A 20343-nucleotide genomic window follows, 5' to 3' on the forward strand; every position below is an offset into this window, starting at 1 on the left:
CCAAATTCTTTGACCGAGCAGTACCGTCAAATAGCCTGCAAGTTGGTCACTTAATTTCAGACCAAAATGATTTATTTCCCTTCTAATTGCTACCTACCCTGTATATGCTGCCATGTCGGGCACTCCTACGGACACAGGGTCGACTACAAGCAACAAAAACGGCTGATGCAATGAATGACATTCGTTGTTCCAATCGTAGTGGCCCCTACGGAGATTTCCTTGTGGAGCTGGCCCTACGGTGAAGGCGAGACCTCTGGTTGGGTCATGGAAGCCCCCGTCTCTGGAGGTGTAGGTGGGACGCCGGCTGGGACATCGTCCACATCTCAAGGATCAGCTGGATCCGGTGGCTTTCAAGTGTCTACTTCTCCGCTCTCAAAGCTTAACGCCGGGCGGTATGCGGCCGAAGGCCTCTACGTTCCTCGCAGCTTCGAGTGTGACGTGATTGGCAGCCGTCCGCACTCCAACGTGACGTGGTTCTTGGACGGACACCCGTTGGGCGAGCACCTCAGTCACACTCGCCATGAAGGCAATATCACAAAAAGTGTGCTTCTCCTGCCAGCTCGAGAGCATGCGGGAAAGTTGCTCGAGTGTCGCTCCTCGAACAGCTACCTGCCGAGAGGTCGGCGCGAGTTCAGTCGCTACCTGGCGGTTGACCTTTCAGGTGAGTAACTAGCGGATTATGGAGGCAGTTAAATGAAAGCAGTATCATTCCTGTCAATAATTATGGCCAGGGTTAATTACAATATGCAAGACGCGGAGAAAAATCGTAATAAGAGGGTTTGTTTGTTTCTTTCTTTCTTTCATTCTTTCTTTGTGATAAGCTATATCGTTTTGTCAGTATTTTTTATTAAATTTACACGTTTTGTAAATCCTAGAAAATCCTTTTGCCCGACCGCGGCGGCTGCGTTTTTATGGAGGAAAAACGCTAAGGCGCCCGTGTGCTGTGCGATGTCAGTGCACGTTAAAGATCCCCAAGTGGTCGAAATTATTCCGGAGCCCTCCACTACGGCACTTCTCTCTTCCTTTCTTCTTTCACTCCCTCCTTTATCCCTTCCCTTACGGCGCGGTTCAGGTGTCCAACGATATATGAGACAGATACTGCGCTATTTCCTTTCCTCAAAAACCAATTATTATTATTAATATTATTATTATTATTATTATTATTATATTATTATTATTATTATTATTAAAAATACTTTTGCAAGTCTTTGTAGCCAAAGCTACATTGGCCACGAAGCCGCAGTTTCGCCGTGCTCGCATTCCCACCGTGGTCGCACCGTACCACGTGACCAACCACGTGACTGGTCACACGACCAACCACGTGACTGGTCACGTGACCGACCGCGTGACGAACCACGTGACAACAACTATCCAGACAACCAGACTAACCTGAACTTGCAATCAAGATTAACCAAGGCTAACCAAGCTATGCCTTAGCTTTCGCTACGTATATCCTGGCATAGCCGAGCTAAGCCACTGTCAATTTTTGTTTTGTATTTGCTTCCTTACATTAGGCCGCCCCTCTTATCAGTAATGCACAGTTTTGCCCTACAGAATATCTTATACCCGCAGGAATAAATATTCAAAGTGAGAGGACTACTAGCAAACACGAACGAAAGGACATAGGTGTGATGTTGCGCTCTCGAAAATGGTGAACATTGCAAAGGAAAGCGGACGCAAGTTAGTCGCAACTTGTAGAGGCAACAAAACTCATAAGATATTCCTGCAAGACTCATAACTATTCCTCTTTTCACGTGGGTTTTACGTAAAGCAAGTCTTAACTGAAGTGTTAAAACACGAAAACAAATCCTAAAAACAGAGCTAAAGGCGATTTCTACCATCTAGAAAAAAAATGAAAGTAGTTTTCCAGTGCTCAAACATCAAGTTGCTGCTAGAAAATTGGCAGATACTTTGCTAGTTTCAGAGATTTGTTCACAGATTAAAGATGATATTGATCCTTTTCGAACGCCGAAGGTTAAAACACAGGTGCTGACCAGATTTCTTACTGGCGTAACCCAAGTGGCACAGGTAATCGGCCCAATATTGCAAATGAATGGTTTCACCCTGGTCCTTTGTAATACCGACAATTGCCAATATGCGTGCAATATTGGACCGATTGTCTAATTTTGTATCACGCGCTACCACGCTAACGACATACTGTTGGAAGACTCTTGTGTATTTAAAATGGCCTCTGTGGCATTGAATAAAAAGTTTCGCCGTATACAAACACAGATAGAATGATCTTGGACGGAACCGGAAATGCTACGCAGGAAATGGTAATCTGCGACACGAGATAATGGCAGTAAATTCGAAAAACAAAAAAAAATATTTCATTCCGTGAGGAGGCTTTACTGAAGCCTGTTATTTCCATATCGTTACTGAAACATGACATCTTATGTCATCAAGGAAGAACTAGCGCTAACTGTTGTTTTCCTGCAAACATTAATCCGAAAAAAGCCGAAGTATGAAACCTCTTCTTACATAAAATGATTTGTATCCAAATCTAGGTTCACATAATACAACCGGTTTTGACATCCTGGATCTGGGGGCAAAAAAAAACGAAAACGACAGTCCCTAAACTATTTCATACAGCGCGATGTGCAGTGTTCAAAGTACTGTTTTCTTGTTTCTATGTACGATATGTCTGGCGCAGACAAACCGGAAGTAAGCCTCAAGCTAGGGGCGGGCCTCAACGCCAGCCACATCACCGAGGGCACCGATGTCTACATGGAGTGCTCAGTCCTTGCACCCTCTAGAATCGGTGACGTCACTTGGCTCCATGACGGCCAGGAGCTCCAAGACGCTCCTGCCGAGGGCAAGCTGATAACATCGCGCTACTTGGTGATGCGCCGAGTCAATCCAAGCCACTCTGGAAGCTACTCCTGCCGAGTCAACGGGGCCGCCGGCGATAACATCGAAAGCGCCGCGTTTCATCTTCGCGTAAAATGTAAGTATACGCTGTGTGCAGTGCCTGTTTAAGAAATCGTCCTACGTGTCATGTGTTTGACGGCACTGACGCTATGCTCGTACCTTAGATTCTATGAGGGCACTGTGAGCGCGTACGATTACTTGAGCAGAGCGCAATCAGACAGTTGAGTGGCGCATTAGGCTATATTTACGTAGAAGACCAAAAAAGAAAGCATAGGTTATTGCACTTCTTTCATGAAGGTTTTGTCCATTACGACGACAATAAGCAAGAAAATTTTTTCAACACAGCATAACTTTGGCACAACAAAAAAATTTGAGCTGACAGCAGTGGAATCTCAACCCACGATCACTGCAGGTCAGGCACCATGCTCTGGTCTTGAGCTCGAATCCCACCGTCGAAATTTGGTTGTCAGTAACGTGCAATCTACTCGAACGCGGCATCTATGAGCCTTTAATTACTGCATTTAAATCGAAAACATTTCATACAGCGCTGTTACCTGCATCACGTTCCCCTTTCTGCACTTCAAGAACAAAGCTCATTTGGTATTGTGTTACTTCGCTGCACAGCTTTAAACGCTACGCTTGCCTAACACCTTCGCTCTTTCGTCCTCGCAGATTCACCCAAATGTGATCCGGATGAAGAGCAGATGCTTCACGTGGAAAGGGACGCGGTCGTCAACGTTACATGCAACGTTAAGGCAGACCCCAGAGACGGTTTACGCTATTTTTGGCTTCTGGAGAACCAGACACACATTTCGAACGCCTCTAAGAAGAGTAAAGAGGGTCCTCGTCGAAAACAGAGCTCAAGGCCCCTCATGACGTTCTCAAGCTACCTGGAGGTCGTCGCCAACGATTCCCTCTTCGAAGCCGTCCTCGCATGCTGGGCAGAGAACGCCGTGGGAATGCAGAAGAAGCCATGCCGCTTCACCTTCACGCATAAGGGTGCGTCGCTGTTCTTGCTATCTTTGCTGCGTCAGTCGCCATATACTGCCACATAGGATTATAAACCACGAATCGGGATGCGTATGCTGATTAATCGGCAAGTCAATATCGCCGAAGAGAGAAGGTATCGAAAATGTACGCTATAGAGGCAAGGTGTAATTAAAAAAAAATGAAGAAAAGAAATTTGGATTACACTTAACGCATCTAAATAGTGGAAAGAATTCCCCACCCACCACAGCGTGCAGTTTGCTCACAGTCCGGGGGGTCGGTCGCCACCTGCCCCTCTAAGCCGGTAGTACGATATCACACGGTCACGTGCCCTCTCCCGACCAATGATCAATTTTATTTCGACCTGCTACGGTGGGCAGGCTGCTCCCAACCCGGTGGACTGGTTGCCGCCTGCCACGGTGGGCAGGTTCTGATGACGTCACAAGGCCACGTCGATTTCGTGACAGACGCTGCTGCTATTTTTGCGTATTATGGATTATAATGCTATCGCGTTAAAATGCTAATGAAAAGAAATTGAAAAGCAGCCCTAAAACGATAGCCCATGCGATTTCGATATGAAGTTTTGCACACTGTGATTAGGGATGGCAATGTTCTTTTTTTATAGTTATTTTCTAGCTCATTTCTCTTTCAACGGCTATCTGGTTTCATCCTCTTATACTACATTTCATGAGCTAGAGATGTCGTGTTCATAGTACTGAGGAACATCAATGTAGTTCACAAATGCACGCTATGAATCCCTCACCGCCATCTGAAGACACTGGTTTTCCTCATCATCTTGTAAACAGCCGGCGTTCCTGCAGGCGAGCATTCATCTGGACTTACATGCACCGTGGGCAACTACACGGACACGTCATTCTCGCTGCTCTGCTTAATGCCCCCTGGAGAGAATGGAACGACTTCGACGCGAGATCCACGGCCGCTCCTGGTGGAGGTCCTTGCCGCCGGGCAACAGGAGAGGTCCGAGCGCAGCTTCTGGGGTCCTGATCTGGGCGCTCCAGTATTCGTGACGGGGCTGCTACCTTCCACCGACTACCTGGTAGTGGTACGACTACCTCCCGATGCCAGCTTTCGCACCTACGTCCGCACCCTCGGCCTGGCACAGACTCTTAAAGGACGAGACGGTGAGGAGCCCTCTGAGAGCTTCGGTTCTATCAAATTACGATACGTTCTCATAGCGAGTACTTTCACACCACAACAAGCAAAGATGCTTGTACGCAAACACCGAAAACGCGTGGCTACAATGCAGACTACCTCTTAGTCCGGATCAAAAAAGGAGTAAAAAACTGTTAGCGCCATTGTACAGCGCATTTTTGCTGCAAAAAGGGGCGATGGTAAATTCGCACTGAGGATTAAAAAAATTCAAATAAATGATGGCCAACATCATACTTCTTATGCAAACAGCACAAAAACAGTTTTTTGAATGAGCTCCTGTGTTGAGAAAAGCCCCGGACTCATTATGACCCCTATGGTTCTCTTATGTACCACACAACATATGTACACGAGCGGTTTTCGGTTCTCCATTCCGTGAAAATGAGGCCGCAGCGGTCGGCCTTGCCCCCAAATGACAGGGTGGCTGTGCCACAGCCACGCAGCTGTCACAGTAAATTATGGCTACCTATTAGTCACAGACGCAAATGAAGTTGCTACTTATCCGGCGGTCTTATTTTTGTACTTCAAGGTATCATTTACAGAAGTAGCTCTCGGGCACTGAAGTCTGCGTTTTCTTTGTCAAACAACAAATTGTCTCATTTTAGCTGCCTCTCCCAATTTCATTTAAATTCCCAGTTCATGGTTTAAGCACGGCTTTATGCTCAACTGTTGGAGAGGACCAGGGACTTGGGTCCTGTTTGCTTGACGCATTTCTTCTACTTTTGCTGTCGAGAAAATCTAAGCCTATCTGGTTTTTCCATCTGAAATAATAATAATAATTGGTTTTGGGGGAAAGGAAATGACGCAATATCTGTCTCATATATCATTCGACACCTGAACCGCGCCGTAAGGGAAAGGATAAAGGAGAGAGTTAAAGAAGAAAGGAAGAAATAGGTGCCTTAGTGGAGGGCTCCGGAATAATTTTGATCACCTGGGGATTATTCCAGAGCCCTCCACTACGGCACCTCATTCTTCCTTTCTTCTTTCCCGCTCACATTGGCGAGGGCCCCCGCACCCCGCAGTTTCCCCTTAAATCTCCCCATGCGGCGAGTAGTCATAGAAAGAGAAACTTCTATTTATCCACAGTCATGTTCTCAAGAAGTCTTGATCAAACGTGGTTACACAAATTGCAGACCTGACAAGGAGCACGCAGCCAGGCCTTTGGAACACGACGCTGAGCATCGTGGTACTGACGTGCGCCGTGGCGGCCGCATTGGCGGCCCTCCTCGGGATCTACCTTGTCCACGCCTTCAAGGAGCGATGGAAGAAAACAAGGCGTTCATCGACAGACTTCGGCAACAGTGCCAAAGCGAAAGACGCCGACTCATTGTACATCCGCGACCAGAAGTCGTACGTCACAGCGGCCGAGTGCTGCTGAAAACAGTGACCGTGGAGAGTAGGGGATTAAATTTACGCCGACTCATTGTACATCCGCGACCAGAAGTTGTACGTCACAGCGGCCGAGTGCTGCTGAAAACAGTGACTGTGGAGAGTAGGGGATTAAATTTACGCCGACTCATTGTACATCCGCGACCAGAAGTCGTACGTCACAGCGGCCGAGTGCTGCTGAAAACAGTGACCGTGGAGAGTAGGGGATTAAATTTACGCCGACTCATTGTACATCCGCGACCAGAAGTCGTACGTCACAGCGGCCGAGTGCTGCTGAAAACAGTGACTGTGGAGAGTAGGGGATTAAATTTACGCCGACTCATTGTACATCCGCGACCAGAAGTCGTACGTCACAGCGGCCGAGTGCTGCTGAAAACAGTGACCGTGGAGAGTAGGGGATTAAATTTACGCCGACTCATTGTACATCCGCGACCAGAAGTTGTACGTCACAGCGGCCGAGTGCTGCTGAAAACAGTGACTGTGGAGAGTAGGGGATTAAATTTACGCCGACTCAGTGTACATCCGCGACCAGAAGTCGTACGTCACAGCAGCCGAGTGCTGCTGAAAACAGCGACCTTGGAGAGTAGGGGATTAAATTTACGCCGACTCATTGTACATCCGCGACCAGAAGTCGCACATCACAGCAGCCGAGTGCTGCTGAAAACACTGACCGTGGAGAGTAGGGGATAATTTTCATTCGCGTCCCTTCAGTGTGACGACGCGTGCGCCATACTTGTGCTGGGTGTTTGTTGCCTCATCGTTTAACATTTTCTCAGTTGAGTATAACTTCTGTGGTAGCAGGAGTGGCCACTCTCACATGATGAGTGACCTAAGTTAGCGTCAAAGTAATCCTGGGATGATCTGTCTAAATTGCCATGCACCGGACATTGCGGGATTTTTTTTTCTCCAACCGCTAACATCCTAGCTTACAATCGAGCCTCCGCGGAAACCTCTGCAGTGCAGGCAGCAGTTCACGCAGGTCCGGTGACTGTCTTGTGGGTGCACAGTGAGAGCCTCCGGAGGACATATGCTTCATCTCCGCGCTGCAAGGCATGGCATTGTGGCACAAAAGCAGCCATTTGAGAGAATGTGTGACTTCGTATCTGGTGGTGAATAAAACTGTTGGGTGACTTCACAACCAGCTCTCACTTTTCAGACTAAGCACGTTGTGAGGATAATCAATAAAACTTCAGCTTTTTTTGGTACAACTCCGTGGTATGGATGGATTTACCAAGGGCTCAATCATAGGCTCGATCAGGGACCTAAATTTAATTTCCTGCTTCAGAGGCAACATTTTGTAACTATTCTTTCGGTGACTCATTCTTCAACTTTCTTCGCATCGGTCAGCCCCGGTTTGCATACAGTAGCCAAAGATCGATGTTACATGTCTAACAGTCAGTCGTAACGTCAGTCATGACTTTAACCCCACAGCGCCAGTACTCAATATTTTTTTCATGCCGATATTGGCGCCAGTGCCAAAGTTAAAGAGGCTAAAAAATTAATCACAAAAAGAATATTTGCGAAATACGGCTCCGGGCTCGGTAGTCGATCAGTAAAAACTGTTACAATCATTGCTAAACTTTTGGAAAGATTGTACGAATAAAATAATTTTTTTCTGAAGCTCGTTCGTGGAAAGTTACGACGACATTGATGGAAATGCGTCGATAATATAGTTTTACTCTTCTAAGTGTAACGCTAAACTCTCACACCAATTCATTCATTGCTGTGCCCCATTTTTCTGTCAGCGACATGAAAACGCTGCAGAATCACTTCAAGCGGGAGCCCTAATAAGCAGCCAGCCCAACGTCATCATCGATATCCGATCATGTCGATTACTTTCCGGATAGACGTCCGGCACATCTCTACTAGATTCTTAGTAGGAGTCTGGCTTCCCTAATGGTGCCATGCCGTCGCAAATTGTACTTATGAAGATGCTAATCTGACACTCGGTCACATATTTACGGGGCGTTAAAGTAAAGTGACTTGACTGGATATTACTAACTAGCGCCATTTTTAGGTCGTCAGTTGCGAGAGCGTGATTTGGTGGAGTATTTTCAGTTTTAATTGTACAAAAATTTTAGAAATGCTGTGAGAGGTTCAGCGAGGATGCTGATTATAATCTCTTCCTACGCGACAGAAATCGCGACTTATAAAATGGTGCCTGCGCATTGCCGAGTAGTTCCACGCGGCCACAGAAAATCAGTGGGTAGTATCGAACAATCATAAAACCAGTGGTGATTTTCAATGTGGAGAGCCATGCAGCACACCACATCAGCCGCGCAAACTAAGTGCGCTTGTACAGATTTTTAGGGCTTTAAGACTTCCCAAGGCTTCCCCTTTCTTTAAAGTACCCTGAAGCAAATCTAAACTTTGAGCTTAGTGGCACAACCCAGACAGAACTATTAAGCAATGAACGAAAAAAAGGCGCACCATTTAGCATTGTTATTCCAAATGCGAACTAGGCACGCTAGCACTTCGATTTCGGTTCGATGCTCGGTTTTCAAAGTCAAGCAGGCTTCAGACAAAAGTCAGCGAAATCGGACATAAGCTCAGTCTTAAGGATTTGATGCGATAGCGTTGATAGGTTAATGCCCACTTAACTACTTAACAATAGCTACTTAACATTCTTAACATCCCTGGGAATCCTGGTACCAGTTCTGGCGCAGTCGTACAGCGGTTAAGCCATGCGCCACTGCCCTGCGATGGCAGATGTTTCCACTGGTGAGGATTGCAAGACAGAAGTTTCTCTTCCCGAGATACTTCTCGCGGCGAATCATAAGTTGAACTGCCATTTGTCGCTGTGGACACTTTGCTCACAGTCCGGTGGGTTAGTTGCGATGACTTCAAAAGGTCACGTGACCTAGGTGGGCCACGTGCCTGGCAGTTGGCCCATCTAGGGTGGATTGCCCACAACCTATTGAATACACAGAGAGACAGTCATAGACAACGGCTGAGAAGCTGAGTGGAAGTTGCAGCGCTAACGCCCTAAAAGTTGGTAAGATTACAGATACCTCTCGCCCTGTCCTCTAGCTTCGCGTGGTGGGCGTAGCAGTGTAGCCAAATGCATGTCTGCCTACTGGCTCAGTTTTCTCACCTCTTAGAGTAGAGACCAATTATTCAGACAGGGTTTCACCGTTTTAAACAAGTCGCTCTTCGAAACGGCATACTGTTTCTAGCACATGAATTGAAGCCACCGTATTCTAAGCATGATCAGTATCTTAAGCAAAAATAGCCCAGTATGCGCATTTAATCGCAGAACAGCGTTCCTGCTGTAGTCTTTGCTGCGAGTTATCGTAAGCTCAAAAATAATCTAGGCACCATCAGATGCTGCGCGAGCTCCAGCATACAGACCAGTGGCTGACGCCACTTGTTCTAAAACTACCCTATCCGGGTCCGGTTAGGGTACGGACAACGCTCTCGGGGATTCATGTACGACCCCGCGGGACAGTGGAAAGCAGTGGCGAAGCGGGCCGAGTTCCGTGCAGCCACGTTGCACCGGTGAGGGGCCTGGGCATCGCCCCTGGCGCACAGACTGACGCAGGCACCGACGAAGAAGAGCATCTCTTCGCTCATGTACTCCAAGCCTGGCAGCACCAGCGGCCGCGCCAGCTCCGAGTGCTGGTCCGCGAACTCTACCTCGACCTCTGTGGCGAGCGCCTGGCGAGCCAGGGCGAAGTCCTCGGCCTGGAGGTCCGCACGCGGCTCGAGCCCCGCCAAGCACTCGAGCCAGGCGTTGTCGAGGACGAAGGAGGGCGATGCCCTGGCCAGGGCTTTGGTCAGACCTAGTCCGAGGCCACCATAGTTGAGCGCGGGAGGCATGTCAGCGCCGAAGCGAGGTGGTAGCAGCCATGTCACAGGAACCAGTCCCTTGCCGCTGGGTGTGACCTTGATGGCGTGTAGGCATGCGACGTTCCAAAGTGATAGCTTAGTGTGCGCATGCCCCTGTTACCAGCGTGACAGCGACAGCTGATGCGGATCGTCGTGACATATTTGAACGAAGAGTCAGCTGTATCTAAAGCGATGACGACCTTCGAGGCCGTTACGACCAATGGTTTATGGTTTTTTAGCGTCCCAAAGCAACACAGGCTATGAGGGACACCGTAGTGGAGGGTTCCGGAAATTTCGACCACCTGGGGTTCTTTAACATGCACAGACATCACACAGTACACGGGCCTCTATAATTTCGTCTCCATCGAAATTCTAGACGCCTTTGTACTGTGCGATGTCAGTGCAGGTGTCCTGGATAAACCAACAATGGCCATCGCAAACAAGTAGCTTAGATTTTCGATTATGAAAAGCAGGTTTATTTTTCTTTGTGTACACTCGCTGAGTAGTCGTTGCTGTGACCATCATCAACGCAAAGTATTTTTTATTTTATTGCATTTTCTCCTTCCTAGTGCTCAGTTACCAACCAGACTGGCGGTATTCAGGCCGGCATGTGAATTCTCAATTAAAATCTCGCTATAAGGCACTGCTCAGGAAAAGCTAATCGACGGCGATGACGAATTTTATGGTGTAATGGCACCTGCGGCCAAAGTGCACTATGGCAAAAGGTGTTTTCGTCTATTCAAGGTAGGTTCAACGACCCATTTCGCAAGCATTTCCCCTAATAAGCAGAGGACCAGGCCAGGGGAAAGTTTGCATTCTTCATCACCGGGGGGCACCCAGTGGCACTAGGGATTGAACCTCGCACCTCCCGCGTGCGAGGAGGATGCTCAAACCAAAGAAAAGTTTCTCAATACCATGTGGGCAAAGCGGGTGGTGAGAACGCCATCCTTGACACGAGCGAGATTTGTCCGGCCATGCTAGCAGTTGAACCTCCTTATAACGAAGTTGAAGGGACCCAGCGAATTATTCGTTATAGCCGCAGCTTCGTTATAGCCAGTGTTGACCGAGCTTCGAAGCTCTGTCCGGCTCCGTCATTTCTTAATTATATCCATTATTTCTTTATAAATCGTTTCGTTATAACGAGGTTCGTATATGGGATCCTGAAACTTACCTGTACTTTCCTAGTCTGTGGAGGTGGGAGCACATAGTGCGGCTCTCCTTGGGCGATGGCGAAGACTTCCTTGCTGCGGACATGGGCGAGGGTCGCCACGTACATGTCCAAGAAGGGCCTCTGTGTCGACGCCTCCTCCACTTGAAGCTCACCGTACAATGCATCAAGCTGTCTCCCAGTGGGCAGACCCAGGCTGAAGCTGGTGTTGCTGGATGAATGAAAGTCACACCGTAGTGGGCTCTCTTAAAATGCGTTTTTCAACACGAGCTCTCACCAGCACTGTTGGTGGTAACGCGTTACAAGTAACGGCGTTACCGGTAACGCGTTCCTTTTTAAGGTAACTTAGTAACGTACTCGTTACCATTTGGGACCTGTAACGGGTAACGTACTTACGTTAACATTTCTCGGTAACGTGAGGTGTCACGTTCCTAGTTACTTTTTGTTCAATCTGTACCCCACTCCGCCCCCTTTGTTTAGAAAAAAAGCGCAGAGTACCTAAAAATATGTTGAAAATAAACAAACAGGTGCTCTCGACGACCTGTTGCGGCTCGCATGCTTTCCAGAAAAAACCTGCTTTTGACGACGCACCCAACTAAAGAAAGAAAACAGAATAGCCATAAAGCACGAAACACGTGCACGAACACGCATTCACACACTTGCCTTCACCTATACCTCCCCTTCCCGAACCACTTATGCACACAACTCTCTACAGAGTGGAAGCATGCCGAATTTTTGAACATCACATTTTTCAGAATTGCTGTAAATCTGTTGAGAGTTCAGCGATGTTTCCTTTGTGAAGATAGAATTGATGATGAAGTGCCATTTTGTGTTTAATGTCACATTCAGAAAATGGCTTCACTATGTGCCACAGAGTAAGAATCCATCACATGTAACTCTAGAGGCAACTTTAGGCCACTATAACATTGCTAAACTCCTGTTCAGTGGGCTTCTGAATTAGGAACCTAGAAGGCAGAGTAGACGAAAATCTTACTCCAGTCGCAGTACGACATTGTCAAATCTGGCTGCGTTGCAGAGAGTTTACAGTAAACATTTCTACACAGTCCTACCAACTATGGAATCATTTTAGTCAGGAACTTTGAATCCAGTGCACATCTCTGGCAAGCCCTCCCTCCCATTGCTATTCAGTTCAGGGTACCTAGCGTGCTTCTGAGTAAAGCAGTCAAAGACAGACAAGGCAATAGTGCGACTCCTGCGATATCAACAGTTCAAGACCACAAGATGTACGTAGACTGATCATTGTGAAAAAAATAGCACAAACGCGTTATGAACGCACTCACTGGGACCAGATCGCTATGCCTCGCCTCTTCATGAAGCCGATGAGAGCCTCTGCGACGTCCCGGAAGACCAGTTCCGCCTCTTCCCAGCCTCTGGAGGAATCGAGCTCCTCCAAGTATGGCAGCACACTGGGGTAAGGCATCAGGCGGTAGACGGCCTCGAAGCAACTCCTGCTTGCAGTGCCGTGCGAAAGCCTGTCGAGAGCGCCGAATGTCTAATCACAAACCGCACGCTTGCGGATTTCTCCAGTGCACGTGGCATCGCCGTGTAAGTCGTGTGGGAACTGACTCGCATGCGACCGCGTTTAAACACATTGAACCATTATTCCTAAGACTTACACCGAACTTTTTGGGACACCCGCCTTGTCGCATAGATCAAGGGTTTCCGGGATCTCTTGCACCCGCCGCGGTGGCTCAGTGGTTAGGGCGCTCGACTACTGATCCGGAGTTCCCGGGTTCGAACCCGACCGCGGCGGCTGCGTTTTTATGGAGGCAAAACGCTAAGGCGCCCGTGTGCTGGGCGATGTCAGGGCACGTTAAAGATCCCCAGGTGGTCGAAATTATGCCGGAGCCCTCCACTACGGCACCTCCTTCTTCCTTTCTTCTTTCACTCCCCCTTTATCCCTTCCCTTACGGCGCGGTTCAGGTGTCCAACGATATGAGACAGATACTGCGCCATTTCCTTTCCCCAAAACCAATTATTATTATTATTATCTCTTGCTATTTATTTTACATTCATTTATTTTTGCTCGCCCATTATTTGATACCTCTAACGAATTCTTTAAGGTAATGAAATGAAATGATGAAAGAGAGTCGATGACGAGCTGCGAGAATGGTGGTAGACGATAGGTTAAAGTTTCTCACAGGGAGTCACAAATAAGCCCCCCCCCCCCCTCCCCAACCATTTCTCTAGTTGTTTGAAATGTTTCATGCACTCAACAGTATTTCACCGAATAAATACAAGGCTTCTCTTTTTAAAGGTATAGACAACTATAGGCGCGCCCTCAGGGGTTGTAGCGGCAGCGCTGGCAGAAGACGAGCCGAATAGTTTTTATCCAGCCGCCGGGCCTTGCGATAGGCCGGTCGGAGTCACGGGATCTTTTTTGCCTTAGCGCGTCGCCCCTGATGTCCCTCAGACGTCCCCTAATGATCGCGGCGGCTGGATCAAAACTTTTCGCTACTTTAGAAAGTTAGAGAGGCTTTTACATAAATGACTGCAGTGATTTTATTTGTCGAGAGTGTAGCGAATACTGAACGCCAAGTTTTGGCACTACTCTCCAAATGGCAGTGGATTCGTGTTGCGATTAGGGCGCCTCGATAGCACCGTGTCTGCTATCGAGGCACCCTAGTGTCGGTGAACCAAGTACCGAACTCGAGATAGCCAAAAGTACAGCGAAACTGCGAGTGGGATGCTAAGATTACATTTCGTCAAGGCTTGTAAGTAATGTATTAAGGCTAATTGATCACCTGCAAAAAATTATATTTTTCGAATGTTGCAATGGATTTATTACCCTTGTAGCACTTAAAGTTCCCGAAAATCTAGTTTCTTATTTTGTTATTATTACTAGCAATCTGTCACATTTCTTTTTCTCCAAAAACAAGTTGTAAGTAGTGGTATAACACCAAGAACCTGAACTCGGGGGCAGACTGGTGTATTACCGAATTATCTCGGTTTAGAGATACTACGGTCGAGTCACGTGAGGATGCCCGCTTATGGAAGCCAGAGCGTCCTACATTTGACTGGACCCGTGTTATGAGGGATGCGCTTCGCCTTTTACCACGACGGCACTACGCGGTGTGATACTTAGTGGATTTGGGCTTTGCCCCCTCAGAGCGCGAACAACAGCGAACAACGGCGTTTTGCATAACTTCGGGGTAGTGCGCAAGGTCTTCGATTGTTGAGGCAACGCGCTTTATTGTAGCACGTATATCAGGATACTATTCAGTGTAGCTACTGATATGTTCACAAGAAAACATGAAAAAATGCCGAAGAAAACTTCGAAAAACAGCTCCAAGTGAACTTATCAACGTAAGTACTGCAGCATATTTTAGACCCAGCGAGATGCACCAGCTTATTCTCGTCCATATATTTTTTTTTCTGTGCTGCTAAAAGATGGATGAAAAATAATGTAATAGTAATATATAACTCCTCTGTAACTATGTGTGTATGTGTGGAGGGGAGGAGAAAGAGGAGGGTCGATGCTGTAGTTGACCACTGGAATCAGTTACATTTTGAATGAAGTAATAGTAAATGATCCGGAGTTCCCGGTTTCAAACCCGACCGCGGCGGCTGCCTTTTTATGGAGGAAAAACGCTAAGGCGCCCGTGTGCTGTGCGATGTCAGTGCATGTTAAAGATCCCCAGGTGGTCGAAATTATTCCGGAGCCCTCCACTACGGCGCCTCTTTCTTCTTTCACTCCCTCCTTTATCCCTTCCCTTACGGCGCGGTTCAGGTGTCCAACGATATATGAGACAGATACTGTGCCGTTTCCTTTCCCCAAAAACCAATTATTATTAGTATTAGTAACTGTAATTAGTTACTCGCTTTCTGTAACGTGTACAAGACTGACTTGTACATTAAAAATACGAGTTACGGTGACATGAGAAAGCTTACTTGAGGTCCGCCAGCGGTCCAAGCTGCCGTACGGTCTCCCAGGTGACATAGGCCGCTAGATCTGGCGCTGGAACCCTGCCCAACAAGAAGTCGTAGTAGGCCAGCATGGCAGGGTGACCCACGGCCACCTCGACGAGGTTGTCCAGTGGCGATGACGGTGAGGATGAACCGTTGCGCACCGTGAGGTTAACCATGGTGTAGTACTGCTCGGGGTCTTCCTGGGGTATGGCCGAGGCTGCGGCAAGCACTGTCTCTTCCGTGGCTATGACCTGGTGCACTACGGCGTCCACGTCGCCGACCGTGTGTATTTCTGTCGCGTTATCCTGTTTCGATGGGGACAGAGAAAGCAGGTTATCAAGAAGGACCGCGTCACTGATCCTAGACAAACTGAAGTGGGGATCGAAACATCAGCCACAGAATTAGAACGCCGCAAGGCGAGAAATTTCCATATCGTGCAATCATGTCCAACATTGCCGGGCAAAAATTTTGAAATATGCAAGATAATACTATGAGAATATTGAAAGTAATGGTCCATTCTTCTGTGATGTAGCAAAATCTTTCTTTAAAGTGTTTCCATCGATCGCGTCGAAGAGTTAAGACTGCGTTAAAAAAAAAACAATGGGAAAAGCATTTGACGATAGCAAAAACGTTCATAGAAAAAAATGCAAGACTGCCGTCAGGTTATCTGGGAATATATTGGTTGTTATACTGAAATCTTACAATATATGAAAAAATTGAGTTCATAAACGGCTTCCTACTCGAAAATGCTCTAGTCCAGAACTGCCGGGTGTGATAGCAAAAGTTGCGGTGATAACAAACTGAGGTGGCCATGAACATTAGCAACGGTATCTGAGTGCATTTAATTAATATGGAGCAATTATGAAGTGCAAGAGTGTCACTGGCTGTCATAATCAAGGTAAAGTATCTTTAATATTGCTATTTCGTTTGCGAGCCTAACGAGCGGCGTGCAGTGAAGTAGTAAGTTCAAATCATTGCTTTATTATACTGCGTCGCCATACGGCCTCACACTGTCATGCTGCTGCATTATTATAACTGGTGAACACCTTAAAACGCAGAACAAATTCTCTAGATAAAGGATGCGCACAACATCGATGTCCACGGCTAAAGTACTACAGGGCAATGGAAAAACTACACCAGGAGACAATACACACAAACTCATGTGTGTAGTTTTTTTCAGTGTTGCGCTTTGATACTTACGTCCTAGAAAAAACCCTGACCGCACATAGTATAATAATAAGGATAAAGGGATACTCCTGCAAGCTTTCAATGCAGCCAAGGAAATTACAAATAGGTGTTTTGAATCTCTTTACTTCAGCCGTCGTGTGCGGAAAGGCATTCTGTCGAAAAAGCCTTGCTAGAGTGTGGGTCGTATTTCTTGGTTCCGAGAAGAAAAGAAACGGGTGCTCGCATGTGAACTGAGCAATCAGACGATGAGGTGGTAAAAATTTTGCATGATCAAAATAAGGTCATATATTCAGTATACTAACTCATATGCTCACATTTAGGGACCGCGTTTTGTGCAGGCCGACGTGTTGCGCCATACTTCAACAGTGTCAGCCTACGCACACAAGAAAAAAAATGTGGTAGGGTTTTAGCATAGTTAACATTGTTTAACTGAGTAGACGTGCGAAAACGTGTGTTCATTCTAAGCCTCCTCTTTCTGGCATCTGCGTGCGCATGCAACAACGTTTCTCGCGCCTCATCTTCACACCCTCTCTCCACTCGACGGCAGCTGGCGCGACAACCACCTCCCATTGGCTACAGCTGGCGCGACACTCCTCCGAACTAACCCGAGCTTGCCCGAGGTACTCCGAGGCTTCACACAAGATTCTTGGTTGGGTTTGCCACATCAAGCAGTGTTTTTGGAAATGGTGCAATATCTGTCTCATATATCATTGGACACCTGAATCGCGCCGTAAGGGAAGGAATAAAGGAGGGATTGAAAGAAGAAAGGAAGAAAGAGGTGCCGTAGTGGAGGGCTCTGGAATAATTTCGACCACCTGAGGATGTACTAAAATGCTTCCGCCGCACATTCATGCGTTACCCACCGGAGGAAATCCTGAGACACTTCGTGCGCGTAAACAAAGGCATTATATAAGTTGTGAGTGTTCGGCATGTGCATGGATAAGCTCTTCCTGGAGTTAATGCAAGAAAGGTTCCTTCAGTTGAAAAAATTGAAATTGAAAATTGGTTTTTGGGGAAAGGAAATGGCGCAGTATCTGTCTCACATATCTCGGTGGACACCTGAACCACGCCGTAAGGGAAGGAATAAAGTAGGGAGTCAAAGAAGAAAGGAAGAAACAGGTGCCGTAGTGGACGGCTCCGGAATAATTTGGACCCCGTGGGGATCTTTAACGTGCACTGGCATCGCACAGCACAGGGGCGCCTTAGCGTTCCGCCTCCATCGAAACGCAACCGCCGCGGTCGGGTTCGAACCCGGGAACTGCGGACGAGTAGTCGAGCGCGAGGAACTAAGAGAAAAAAGGAAGAGGTGCCGTAGAGGATTGCTCCAGAATAACTTCGACCATCTGGGACTAAGAGAAGAAAGGAAGAAAGAGGTGCCGTAGTGGCGGGCTCCGGAATAATTTTGACCACATGGGGATCTTTAACGTGCACTGACACCGCACAGCACACGGGCGCCTTAGCGCTTCGCCTCCATCGAAACGCGGCCGCCGCGGTCGCGTTCAAACCCGGGAATTCCGGATCAGTAGCCGAGCGCCCTAACCACTGAGCCACAGCGGCGGGTTCCTTCAGTTGGCCCCGTTTTGGAACAATATCCCTTTCTAATCAGCGCAGCGCATCTTATCTCGCTGCCTTATACGAGCGCTGAAAACAAGACCCAGACGTGCAATGGCGGGAGCGAACCGCCGCTGCAGCCGCGGAGATGGGAGGTGAAATCCGGTGGGGCAACGTGAAGTCAGCATTGTGGACAGCGCCCTAGCCATGTCTGACACGCGTATTAGCCACAAGAACCACGGCTGAAGGAAATGTGCACCCGAACAACTCAGAAATCCTCATACAGGAGAACAAAGAGGATCGGAGGAAAGATGTAGCGAATGGGCGATCGCCCTCCGTCACCGAGAATGTCCTTGCCTCAAGGAACCGTAATGGAGTTTGCCACCGGGCCAAACTATGAGTAGTCGACACAAAGCAGTTTCTGTTCAGTTCAAGTGATTTTTTTGTGGCTGGCCTGCACCTAGGTTGAAACAACGCCTACCAACGGCCATGAGCTCCACCGCGCAGCAGTGATAACTGCAGTGATTAGTAACAGGGGTGACAGCGGCGTCGTCACAAGTAAAGCCACAAAACTTTGAGAGTAGAAACTCTTCATTTGTGCGAGCGCATTAGCAAGCGAACGACCTGGAAACGCTGCATATAACGCACATTCCTATTCAGCTATGCGCAGTGACGATGCCTCACATAGACGAATGCCTCTTGAGCTGTTTTTTGAAAGCGAAAGCTTTACTGGCCGCGAACTTGCGATTTCGCCGCGGCGGTGCTCTGAAGAGGCACATGACGTCACAACGCGCGCCTCGCCGCGGAACCGAACCGGTCTGGCCGGGCCGGCGGCGGCTGGCGCCCTCGGCGCGAAATAGAGACATGCTCCAAGTCTCCGCCAGTGCGGTCAGAGTGCGCCGAAGCCGCCGAACGCGTCAGCGGTCAAGCGCAGTTGGAGTATAGAGGGTCTCGCTTTGGCTGCCGTGACGTCGCCGTGCAGCGCGCGCGCGCGCGTTACGCCGGAGTATGACCGCGCCTTAACAGAGCCTGCGCTTAACCGCTAACCAACATATTCGTTGGCGGCATCTATGGGAGCCACTGAAACACCCCGCACACTCACTGAATAAAAAAAAACCTGTGCCGAGGTTCGGAATCGAACCAGGCCTTTGGCGTTCGAGGTGGAGACGCTACCACTCCGCCACGAGGGCTCAAGCTTTAACCATGAATAAAGGTGCTTCTAGTGAATGCACTCTTCCGATGCAGAAGTCGCCGCGCATTCGCTACGTATATCCTGGCCTAACAGAACAGGCTGTCACCATTTTTTTTCTCGTGCAGAGGTAGGAGAGGAAATCACCAGGGACATTTTAAAGGTTCGTCGCCATGCCGAAAGCAAAATGGTCAGTAGAAAACTAAGCGAGTTGCATGTAATGCTCTCTGAAAATAATTGCGCACAAGAAACATGAATTTTAGGCGCCGAAAGACAGTTGTCCTGTTCACCCGATGTCAACAACTTTGCAGAAGCCTAGAGCAGTCTATGACACAACTGCATCGAGATAGAGCTTGGACCTTGCATTCTATTCCAACCTTACTAACTAATAGAAATAGAACATTCTGCAATCAACTAATTTCAATGGCATATGAGCTGAGCTGGGGGGGGGGGGGGGGTGTTCTGCTGACACGCAGTCACACCAAGAGAAGGACCGTTACTTACTTGCATCTTGGGCTATGCTAACGTATAGAAAGACGATGAAATAAACTCACGTGGGCCACAACGACGACGACGTATCGGTGTACGAATTCCAAGTAGGATTGGTGACGGCGCATGTTATCTCTTTCGCGCCGCCAGGGTTCCAAGTCCGAACGAATGCTCATTGACAGCACGGATCGGTCATCGGGCCGCGTCCATGTTGGGTGACGGCGGAGGTCGAACAGCGTCTGTGGAGTGCAAGCTTACGCTTATTCCAACGTTTATTGTGGTTCACTAGCACAAAGGTCAGTGCCAACGAGCTTCGTGACACTAAGTTTTATCATTGTGGCAAGTCATGTGCGTACGAACTTGTATCAATGAAATCGTGCATATAAGCGTTTCGAGCAAGGCACGTTCTGGATATTTTTGGGAGATTAATGGGCTCTATCAATCTACTGGGCGAACTCTAGTTCATCCGTCAAAACTTTTCATTGCCAGCCAACAATATGGACATTTTCATATTCGATCTACGCAGTGGTCTCATTTGATCTTGTAGTGACATTCAGCAGCTAAGCAGGGATGACTCAAGGTT

The 20343-nt window shown here is 48.0% G+C and overlaps 2 protein-coding genes across 2 annotated transcripts; one reads left to right on the forward strand and one right to left on the reverse strand.

Moving 5' to 3' along the window:
- Positions 1 to 205: 205 nt before the first annotated feature.
- Positions 206 to 7551, forward strand: LOC144106445 (immunoglobulin superfamily DCC subclass member 4-like). Its single transcript, XM_077639258.1, has 5 exons — positions 206 to 661; positions 2654 to 2947; positions 3544 to 3870; positions 4680 to 5000; positions 6162 to 7551. Exons 1-5 carry the CDS (start codon positions 265 to 267, stop codon positions 6404 to 6406), a joined length of 1584 nt encoding a protein of 527 aa, XP_077495384.1. The 5' UTR covers positions 206 to 264; the 3' UTR covers positions 6407 to 7551.
- A 2244-nt stretch (positions 7552 to 9795) lies between these two features.
- LOC144108127 (uncharacterized) lies at positions 9796 to 19979 on the reverse strand. The gene is made up of 5 exons (XM_077641406.1): positions 19826 to 19979; positions 15326 to 15648; positions 12715 to 12906; positions 11417 to 11624; positions 9796 to 10302 (listed from the first exon to the last, which is right to left on the reverse strand). The coding sequence occupies exons 1-5, from the start codon at positions 19934 to 19936 to the stop codon at positions 9796 to 9798; spliced, it is 1341 nt and encodes a 446-aa protein (XP_077497532.1). The 5' UTR covers positions 19937 to 19979.
- Between the last annotated feature and the right edge of the window lie 364 nt (positions 19980 to 20343).

The sequence above is a fragment of the Amblyomma americanum genome, chromosome 10 (genome assembly GCF_052857255.1).
Source record: "Amblyomma americanum isolate KBUSLIRL-KWMA chromosome 10, ASM5285725v1, whole genome shotgun sequence".
NCBI classification, from domain to species: Eukaryota; Metazoa; Arthropoda; class Arachnida; order Ixodida; family Ixodidae; genus Amblyomma; species Amblyomma americanum.